Genomic DNA, 10,246 nt, shown 5'->3' with positions numbered 1-10,246 from the left:
ATTTCTCCCAGCTGAGGTTGGGAAAAGCTCAACTCACAGCACCCAGCTCTGCTCAAACTGAATTTCACTCCAAGAGGCAAAATTAAATCAGATTTCTCCAACCTGGGAAAAGCTCAATGTTGCAGCTATTTTAACAGCTCACCTCACAGCATCCAGCACTGCTCAAAATGAATTTCACTCCTCCAACAGGCACCATTAAATCAGATTTCTCTAACCTGGGAAGAGCTCAAGCCACAATCACCCAGGACTCCCCAAACTGAATTTTACTTCTCCAACTAAACCAGATTTCTCCCAGCTGGGAAGAGCTCAAGCCACAGCATCCAGCACTCAATTTCACTCCTCCAACAGGTAACACTAAATCAGAATTCTCCCAGCAGGGCAAAGCTCAAGGCACAGCACCCAGCACTGCTCAAACTGAATTTCACTCCCCCAACTAAATCAGATTTCGCCAACCTGGGAAAAGCTCAACTCACAGCACCCAGATCTGCTGAAACTGAATTTCACTCCCCCAACTAAATCAGATTTCTCCCAGCTGGGAAGAGCTCAAGCCACAGCACCCAGCACTGAATTTCACTCCTCCAACAGGCACCATAAAATCAGATTTCTCCAGCCTGGGAAAAGCTCAACTCACAGCACCCAGTACTACCCAAACTGAATTTCACTCCTCCAACTAAATCAGATTTCTCCAACCTGGGAAGGGCTCAAGGCACGGCACCCAGCTCTGCTCAAGCTGAATTTCACTCCCCCAACTAAATCAGATTTTGCCAACCTGGGAAAAGGTCAAGACACAGCACCCAGCTCTGCTCAAACTGAATTTCACTCCTCCAACTAAATCAGATTTTGCCAACCTGGGAAAAGCTCAAGACATAGCACCCAGCACTGAATTTCACTCCTCCAACAGGCACCACTAAATCAGATTTCTCCAGCCTGGGAAAAGCTCAAGGCACAGCACCCAGCACTGAATTTCACTCCTCCAACAGGCACCATTAAATCAGATTTCTCCAGCCTGGGAAAAGCTCAACTCACAGCACCCACTACTACCCAAACTGAATTTCACTCCCCCAACTAAATCAGATTTCTGCAACCTGGGAAGGGCTCAAGGCACAACCACCCAGCTCTGCTCATTCCTGTGAGAAATGAGAAAATCCTGGGAGTGCTGAGGAGCTGGGCTGAGGTTCTGTGTCCCCTTGGTGGCCTCTGTGCACGTGGGAACAGAGCTCTGGTACCAGGAGGTTGGACACTAATTGCAGCTCATCCCTTGCAGTGGGATTCCAGCTTATTTTGAGATCAGAAATGACTGGGGAAAGAGTGGGAAAATTAATGGGTTGGTCCTGGAGAGGGTGCTCAAAGATACCTCCCAGAGCTGGGTGATTTACCTCAGGTTTGCAGGCAGTTTCATTAAAAATAAAAATACTCTGGGTGAAAGGAGGCTGCTTTCCATAATGCAGGGTAATCCAAATTGTCTAAATCCAAATTTAGACACATCAACCCTGCTCAGCTTTAAAGGGCAGTCTGTGTGAAAAGTGTGTTTGCTCAGGATTAACCCAAAAGGACTCTAGCAACCACAATTTTAGCTAAAAACCCCAGGGTGCTGCTTGCTTTGCCTCCTTTAGAAATCATGAGAGAGTTCCCACTCCACTTTGGGGATGACAGCAAATGTGGAAATCCCAATTCCTCCCTCAGAACAATGTGGAAATCCACACTTCTCCCTCAGAAAAATGTTGAAATGCTCACAATTCCACATCTTTGTATCAACACCAATTATTTTACAAGTGAGAATGGAATTCCAAAGCATTCCAGCTGCTGAGAAGCTCCAGGAGTGTTTTTTTTTCTCTAGACCAAAGGCAGTGACATTCCACCTGCCTGAGCAGCACCAAGCCTCAATTACTGAACAAGTAAAATAAAACCCTTAATTTTTAAACATTTTCTACTTCAAACCAAATTTTAGCCTTGTCAAGCAGCACTGTCCATTCCAACTCCTCCTCCTTCCCATAATTTTAAATAAAATAAAGCTACATTCAATGGGGACAAGGCTCAGTTTTAGAGTTCTTATTGTCCATGCAAGGAGCAAGACAATAAAAAGTCCCTAAATCAAGGATTTGACCCAAAAGTGATGCATCAGCTGGTTTTCTTAAATTCCCTGACTCACAGAACTCCTTGTTTCAATTTTACTCCTCAGTTCTGTAGGGAAAATCGAGCAAGAATGGATTCTTCCACAGGAAAACCAACACCGTGTTTGCTCTAAGCTACCACAGATGTTTACAGCAGCTACAGTTATTGATATTTTTATTTATTTATTTAAGAAACAGCAGGAAAAATAAAAAAAAACCACCAAACCCCCACTTTTCAAACCCATTTCACAAACGCTGCAGGCCGGGTACAGAGCGCTGTTATTTCTGGAGAGGCTCAGCCTGAATGACCCCAATCCAAGATGTTTTGCTGGGAAAACCATGAATGGTGAAAAGAAAAGGTGGCATTTGAGGCAGGCCCAGGTGCTGTTTGTAAGATCAGCAATTCCAGGTTGTTGGCTGGGGGGAACAAGCCGGGTTTGTTCCGTTTGGGGGATCAGTGCCACCAAAGCTGGCAGGATGCAGGGTTTGAGGAGCAGGTCACTGCTCCTGCAGCCAATGTACACCAACATTTTGGTTTTTCACATCAAAGTGAATCTCTATCTCCACTCCAGCAGATAAAAACTTAAAAGTCAAGAAAAAAGGGTTACCAATTTTTTCCTTTGCTTTGCAAAGCTTAAAATCCTTCAGAATTTCCCTAATTTCATTTTTCTCCTCTATTTTAGCCATACACTTTCTGCATGCCAGATGGGTTTTCCCCAAGCTCTCACACCACTATGAAAACTGCTGCATTGCTTGTTAATTTATCACTGTATTAAAATATAATAGGTGAACCATACCTAGGTAAAATGAATTATATGAATTCTGTACATCATGCTAAGCAAAAGCTGTGAGCTCATGCCACTGAACAGGGCATGAGCTCACCAGAGTAAAGGTAGGCACTGTTCCCGCTCAGAATTATTAAATTGGTTTATTATTAATGGTACTCAGGTGCTGTTAATGCCCTGGAAGGTGTTTTGTACACCAACTGCTAAAAACATCCCCTGGTATTGGCTGATTTACTCCCTTTTGAGCCCATTAGTGGAAGAAAGAACAGTTCTCACAATAAAAATATCTGAACAACTCTTTGGGTTTTTTTGCAGAGAAATCCTCCAGCAGCAAAGAGTTTCCTGGGAATGAGGATCTCCTCCAGCTCAGGGTCAGCATCACCCCTGTCCTCTCCCTCTGATGGCAAAAAAACCCAAAACAAACCCAACCAATCAAACAAACAAACAAAAAACAAACCCAAAGCAAACAGAAACCCCACAAACAAAACCCCAAACAGAAATAAACCACACAAAAAAACCCAAAACTTGCTCCAAAAACCAGGTTTCAGGCACAGCAGCTATCAGAAGCCAGTACAACAGAAAGAATATTTCTCTTTATTTGATTTTGTTGCTCCAGCTGTGTGCAGCAGTATCATAAATCTCCTGTTTCTGCTTCAATCCTAAAAATCTCCTGTCATTTCCAACACCTCATCTCTACCATGGAGCATCCAGCAATTTTCTAGTTATATAAAATATTGGAAATTGATGCAGGTTTTTAGGGAAAAGCTGCAGGAAGCAGTTATTTCCCATTTTTCCCTTTCCCACAAACAATCAGGCCTGATTCTCAGCTGGAATGTATTTTTTAAGTTCAACTGGATTTCTTTGTGGCTGAAATAACCTTGATTTTGTCCAGAAGCCTGTATAAAACCTCAAGAATCCATGTTGATGTCATTGAACACCACATTTTCAAGAGAAGACTCTTAAAAATTTAATTCTTACTCTGGTAAGAATCATTGCTCTCCAAGTTAAGGGGACAACCAAAATCCTGTTTGCCAGGAGTTGTTACTTGCTAACATGAGAAAGAAATTGAATTTTTGCCACTGCCACCACATTGCTGGGCTCTGAGCTTTCCAAAATGGGGCAACAACCTCCACATTTGCAATGGGATTTGGTTCAGAGAAACAAAATTCAGAGTTTTCAATCCCTCCAAATCAGCTGATTTCTTATTTTGGAGCAAACTCACTCCAGCCAATCCTGATCACTGAGGGAAAACTCCTGAATTTCTTCTGTTCAGCTGAGCTGCTGTCTGCACAGAATCCAAGAATTAGGGGAAAAAGAGAGACATTGGATTTATATTCCAATTCTGAGGGACCTTTCCAGCCCAAAAAAAACTCCCCAGTAATCTCCAGGCTCTGTAATGAACACCATGAATTTGCTTTTCAACCATTTCCTCTCAAAAACAGAACAGCAAAATAATGGAAATCTTCAATATTTGAGGAATTTGAAGTCCAAGCTTTCCTGTTTGCAGCTTTTTTTTGTTCCCACAGCTACACATGCACAGAAACCTTTGCTGAGGGTGCAGATTCAGGTATTTTGGAGAGGAAGAACTCAGATATTTATTTGGAGGAAGCTCTTCATAAAGCTTTGTGAGTATATCCTGGACTCATGCTCCCTCTGCAGAAAATCAGGGGCATTTTCCATCTCTCTGGTTGTTCAGTGAAGTGAGTTTCAAATTCCATCCTGTGCTCAAGAACACTGAAGGAAGCTGGCACAGCCCTGGGGTGTAAAACCTGATTAGTGCCTTGTAAAAGAGTTTTTCCACAAGGAAAACACAAATCCTGAGAGGCTGGAGATGTTGGGAAGGAATTCCTGCCTGGGAGGGGTGGAAAGGCCCAGAGAAGCCGTGGCTCAGGATGTCCCAAACTGCACCTCGTGCAGCAATGATTTCCACAGATTATTTTCCTCCTTTTCAGTTTATTCTCTCCTAGCAGAAAAAAGGGAATTTTTTCAGGGAATTTCCCAGCTCATTCTTTTCCCCTTTAGCCCAGCCAATCTCTTTGCCAAAATACAAAAGTTAAATCAAACTGAACCACCCAGAACTGCCTCAAGCCCCCAAAAGAAAGGCAGAACCCAAAGCAGAGCCCAGAGAACTCCTCTGTCAGGGTTTATTTTAAACACCTGCATTTTTCACAGCTTTCACAACTCTCTCCAACCATGCAAAAGCAGCTGATTGTATCAGCCTTGTCTCAGGCACAAAAGTTTTTGTGGTTAATGAATAATTAGCTCTGAGCTCCTACTTTGACCAATATCTGGGTGTTTTACATGACAGGGGTCAGTCAAAGACAAAAAATAACCATTTTTTATTAGCACAAAATAGAACACAAAAAGAAATGAGCCTTTTAAGGATGCTCACACGATGCCCAAGGCTCCACATAAGAGACAACAAAAGCTCCTGCAGGTAAATTCCATGGAATTCTGATCCAATTCCCACCCCACCACAACTCTTAGGAAAACCCCAACCCTTCTGCAGTAAGGCTGTGAAAGAATGCAATTTAGAAAAGAACTTTTCAAAAGGTTTGTGCCAGATAAACAACAGGAATTCTTTCACTGATCCCTTCTCCCACACCTGATTTTGCTTCGGTTCAGCCTCATCTCAAAGAGAGACTCCAGAAATTCAGCAATGACCACAGAAAAGAGCTCACACCTCTCCTCTGGGGAGGAAAAGCTGCCAGTTTCTCCTTGGAAAACTCCTTCTTACCATTTTCATCACAATCACAAAAAGGTTAAATGTCATCAGCATACTTAAATATTTTTTTAATTACAATTGCAGGATAAGATTTGTGACAGGTGAGGTTTTTTTTATCGCTTGGAGCTCCTCAGGTAGATCTTGGGGGTTTGCCAGCCTGCAGGAGCACTTTTCAAGCCAGCTTTTTTCCAGATGCGCTCCAAATCTTTCTCAAATTTTACCTAAAAAAGAGAAAATAAATGGTAAAACAGCTTAGAAGCAACAGCCACTGCCCACATGTCCCAGGGACAGTGTAGGTGTAACACACAAAGGAAACAAAGGTTTTAAGTGTCAAAATATTGAATTGCATTTCAACATTGTCCTGAGGGAGAAATTGAATTTCCACCTTGTTCTGAGGGACAGTTGTGGATTTCCACATTGTTCTGTGGGAGAAATACGGATTTGCACTTTGTTCTGAGGAGCAAGACAAAAAACATCCATAAATCAGGGGTGTGACCCAAAAGTGATGTATCAGCTGGTTCCTTTTTTCAGTTTTTTTCCTCAGTTTTGTAGGGAAAGTCAAGCTGAGTTCAGTCAAGCTGATTTTTCCCTAAGTCTACTTAAATCCAACACCTGCACAGAGGCTGGTTTGGTGTGTGGGCACATTTCTGTCAGGGAGCTCCCCCTCCCCTGGCACAGCTTCAATAAATAAATAAAGCTATTTTCAAGGGGGACAAGGCTCAGATTTAGTGTCCATGCAAGGAGCAAGACAAAAAAGATCCCTAAATCAGGGGTGTGACCCAAAAGTGATGCATCAGCTGGTTCCTTCTTTCAATTTTATTCCTCAGTTTTGCAGGGAAAGTCAAGCTGAGTTCATTTAAGCTGATTTTCCCCCAAATGCCCTTAAATCCAACACCTGCACAGAGGCTGGTTTGGTTGGTGTGTGGGCTCCCCCTCCCCTGAGCTCACCTGACGCTTCTTCTTGCGCCCCTCCTTTACCCTCCTGCGGATGAACTTCCTCCTCTTGAGCAGCTTCTTGTACTTGTGCCTGTTCATCTTCCTCCTGCGGATCTTCAGCACATTCCTGCACTGCACCTTGTCCCCTGGAGCTCCGTGCTCTCCCTCCTCCACCTGCCCTGCCCCGGCAGGAGGGGGACACTCCACGGGCTGCGCGCTTTCCTGGCTGGCTCCTTGCTGAGCCCCCTCAGCTTTGGGCAGGGAGTACCTGACTGTCAGCCAGCTCTCCAAGGGGCTGATGGAGAGTTTCCTGGGGATGAGGATCTCCTCCAGCTCGGGGTCCAGGCTGTGCCACTGCTGGGGCTGGGCCCCGCTGGGGTTGGGGGGCTGGGTGCTGTAGCGGGCGCACGGAGAGCGGCAGCACAGGAACGACGACACCGACCTGGGCAAGAGGTGGCCTTTGGGAGAAAAGGGGGTTTGCACTTAGAAAGGCACAGTTTGCCAGAGAACAGCTCTGCCCAGATCCCAAACTGCCAGAGGGCTCTGGGCAGAGCAAGCTGATAAAGGGAAACGCTCACAGAAGTTGTATCGACATGGCAACAGCGAGGAAGGATTTTCAATCCTTCCATTTTTCCGTTTTAACTACAATGCTGCTGTGCTAAAAAATAGATTATATTTTACTGGGTAAGCTGCCCAAATCATCCAGGTGGGGCAGGGTGGAGGTTCCCCATCAGTGGGAGGTGAAGGGGTTGGAATTCCATGGTTTTTGAGGTTGCCCTTCACTGGGAGGTGAAAGGAGTTGGAATTCCATGGCCTATAAGGTTCCCCTTCACTAGGAAATGTCCCTGCCCAGCAGGAGTTGGGATTCCATGGTTTTTAAGGTTCCCCTTCACTGGGAGGTGTCCCTGCCGAGCAGGGATTTGGAATTCCATGGTCTTTAAGGCTCTCTTTCACTGGAAGGTGAAAGGAGTTGGAATTCCATGGTCTTTAACAGCTCCCCTTCACTGGGAGCTGTCCCTGCCCAGCAGGAATTGGAATTCCATGGCCTTTAAGGTTTTCCTTCACTGGGAGGTGAAGGAATTGGAATTCCATGGTCTTTTAACAGTTCCCCTTCACTGGGAGCTGTCCCTGCCCAGCAGGAGTTGGAATTCCATGGCCTTTAAGGTCCCCTTCCAACCCAGACCCTTCCACGATCCCCTTAAGTGGAATGTTCTTGTGTTTTCTGCTGGAAAATCAATTTGGAATGGTCAGGAAGTGTCTGGTGTATCAAACCTCTGTGCTGCTAAGAAATCTTCTCCTGAGGTTAAACCAAAGCCACGCCATACTGACACAATAAATCAGAGACATAAAAACATTTTACAAACGACTCAACAACAGCCTCCTCTCTCCTGCACTGCTTGGTGGGAAAAAAACCCTTCTGGGAGCCCAATTAGGCGAGGAAAATAAACCCAAACAAACAGAACTCTTGGCCACACAATACCAATTTACCTGCAATTCTCGAAGCCTTCAGTAACTGGGAACTCAGCCGTGATATTAACATTTTGTTTCTCTTTGTTCACTGGCAGAGCCAGCACTGACTGTTCAAATAAGAACATTTATTCAGTAATGCAAAAACGCAGCTTTAAAAAACCTTCCCTATTCAACCCCACATCCCCAAAAGACAGGCTGAGACCCTAAACATCCTCTAAGTTTTACCCTCAATCTGTCGGGATCTGCTGCAGGGGTCAAGCAGAGGGGCAGCCGAGCCGCGGAGGGAATTTATTAATAAACCTTGGGCTGTCTGAGCTTTAAAAAACACAGCAACTCCAGCCGAGCTCCCTGGCACAGCCCTGCGGCCTAAGAAAGGGCCGTCACCGAGGGGCCGCCTCCTTCCCCTCAGCCCCCCCGGCACTGCCGGCGCTGCCCCGCCCGGGGCGGGCTCCGCACGGAGCCCCCGGGCCGCGCTTCTCGCCCTCCCCTCACGGCCCCGCCGCCACCGCCGCCATCACCCACCGGCCCCGCCGCCACCGGAACTTCCGGCCGGCCGCAGCGCCCCCTGGCGGCGCGCGCGGGTAACGGCCCCGCACGGCCCGCGAGGAGCCGGTACCGGTCCCTCAGGGGAGTTTATGGTTCTTCGCAGTCCCTCACGAGCGTTTATGGGCCTTCATGGAACTTTATGCTTCTTCGTGGTCCTTCATGGGCCTTCATGGCCCTTCATGGTCCCTCACGGCCCCGCGGTGGTCCGCGGGGCGCCGGTACCGGTCCCTCACGAGACTTTATGGTTCTTCGTGGTCCCTCATGGGCGTTTATGGCCCTTCATGGGACTTTATGGCCGTTTGTGGGACTTTATGGCCCTTCATGATCCCTCACAGGTGTTTATGGTCCCTCACAGCCCCTTAGGGGCCCGTGAGGCACCATACCGGTCCCTCAGGGGAGTTTATGGTTCTTCGTGGTCCCTCACGAGCGTTTATGGCCCTTCATGGGACTTTATGATTCTTCATCGTCCTTCATGGGCCTTCATGGTCCCTCACGGCCCTTCAGGGTCCCATGAGGCACTGGTACCGGTCCCTCAGGGGAGTTTATGGTTCTTCCTGGTCCCTCATGGGCCTTCATGGCCCTTCATGGGACTTTATGGCTCTTGCGGTCCCTCATGGGCGTTGATGGCCCTTCATGGGACTTTATGGTTCTTCGTGGTCCCTCATGGGCCTTCATGGCCCTTCATGGGACTTTATGGCCATTATGGCCCTTCAGGGTCCCTCACAGGTGTTTATGGTCCCTCACGGCCCCTTAGGGGCCCATGAGGCACAGGTGCTGGTCCCTCAGGGGACTTTATGGTTCTTTGTGGTCCCTCACAAGCGTTTATGGGCCTTCATGGGACTTAATGGCCGTTTCTGGGACTTTATGGCCATTTATGGGACATTATGGCCCTTCATGATCCCTCACAGGTGTTTATGGTCCCTCACGGCCCCTTAGCGGCCCGCGAGGCGCAGGTGCTGGTCCCTCAGGGGACTTTATGGTTCTTCATGGTCCCTCACAAGCGTTTATGGCCCTTCACGGTCCCTCCTGAGCGTTTATGGCCCTTCATGGTGCCTCAGGGCCCCCTGTGAGTGTCTGAAGGGTTCTGTGATGCTGTGAAAGATTCTGTGAGGCTGTGAAGGGTTCTCTGAAGGGTTCTGTGATTCTCTGAAGGGTTCTGTGATTCTCTGAAGGGTTCCATGAGGCTGTGAAGGGTTCTCTGAAGGGTTCTGTGATTCTCTGAAGGGTTCTGTGATTCTCTAAAGGGTTCCATGAGGCTGTGAAGGGTTCTCTGAAGGGTTCTGTGATTCTCTGCAGGGTTCTCTGCAGGACCCTGTGATTCTCTAAATGGTTCTGTGATTCTCTGAAGAGTTCTGTGATTCTCTAAAGGGTTCCATGAGGCTGTGAATGGTTCTCTGAAGGGTTCTGTGATTCTCTGCAGGGTTCTGTGATTCTCTGCAGGGCCCTCTGCAGGACCCTGCGATGCTGTTGCAGTGATCCTGCCCCTGTCCCAGCAGGGATCAGGGGAGGCACACAGCCACCTCTCCCTGCCACACCTCGTCTGCAGCGGGGGCAGCTCTGGTGGCCGCTGTCCAGGGACAGCCACACCTGTCCTCTCCCTTACCTGGCCTGGCGCAGCATCAAAGTGCCTAATCAGCTGGCATGAAGGAGGGATGTTGAGGCCAATCCCAGAC

General features: G+C 47.4%; 1 protein-coding gene across 3 annotated transcripts; it reads right to left on the bottom strand.

Moving 5' to 3' along the window:
• Nucleotides 1–5,211: 5,211 nt before the first annotated feature.
• On the bottom strand, nt 5,212–8,576 carry AURKAIP1 (aurora kinase A interacting protein 1). 3 transcript variants are annotated; one of them, XM_084220274.1, is made up of 4 exons: nt 8,550–8,576; nt 8,046–8,134; nt 6,570–7,015; nt 5,212–5,842 (listed from the first exon to the last, which is right to left on the bottom strand). In XM_084220274.1, the coding sequence occupies exons 2-4, from the start codon at nt 8,095–8,097 to the stop codon at nt 5,735–5,737; spliced, it is 606 nt and encodes a 201-aa protein (XP_084076400.1). In that variant the 5' UTR covers nt 8,098–8,134; nt 8,550–8,576; the 3' UTR covers nt 5,212–5,734. The 3 variants fall into 3 exon arrangements, with proteins under 3 accessions (XP_084076400.1, XP_084076401.1, XP_084076399.1); XM_084220275.1 differs by lacking the exon at nt 8,550–8,576 and adding an exon at nt 8,520–8,531 and having other exon boundaries at nt 8,046–8,135; XM_084220273.1 differs by lacking the exon at nt 8,550–8,576 and adding an exon at nt 8,253–8,499.
• Between the last annotated feature and the right edge of the window lie 1,670 nt (nt 8,577–10,246).

This window comes from Fringilla coelebs, assembly GCF_963513975.1.
Source record: "Fringilla coelebs genome assembly, chromosome: 22".
In the NCBI taxonomy this organism is placed as follows: Eukaryota; Metazoa; Chordata; class Aves; order Passeriformes; family Fringillidae; genus Fringilla; species Fringilla coelebs.
This window is presented reverse-complemented; position numbering and strand designations above follow the sequence as displayed.

What these genes read in the sequence shown, in the direction of transcription:
- AURKAIP1 (XM_084220274.1), bottom strand. Translation starts at nt 8,097, where the DNA reads ATGTTAATATCACGGCTGAGTTCCCAGTTACTGAAGGCTTCGAGAATT. An exon ending in GAAGGCTTCGAGAATTGCAG is followed by an intron (nt 7,016 to 8,045) that starts GTAAATTGGTAT and finishes TTTCTCCCAAAG; the next exon opens with GCCACCTCTTGCCCAGGTCG. An exon ending in GGCGCAAGAAGAAGCGTCAG is followed by an intron (nt 5,843 to 6,569) that starts GTGAGCTCAGGG and finishes TCTCTTTTTTAG; the next exon opens with GTAAAATTTGAGAAAGATTT.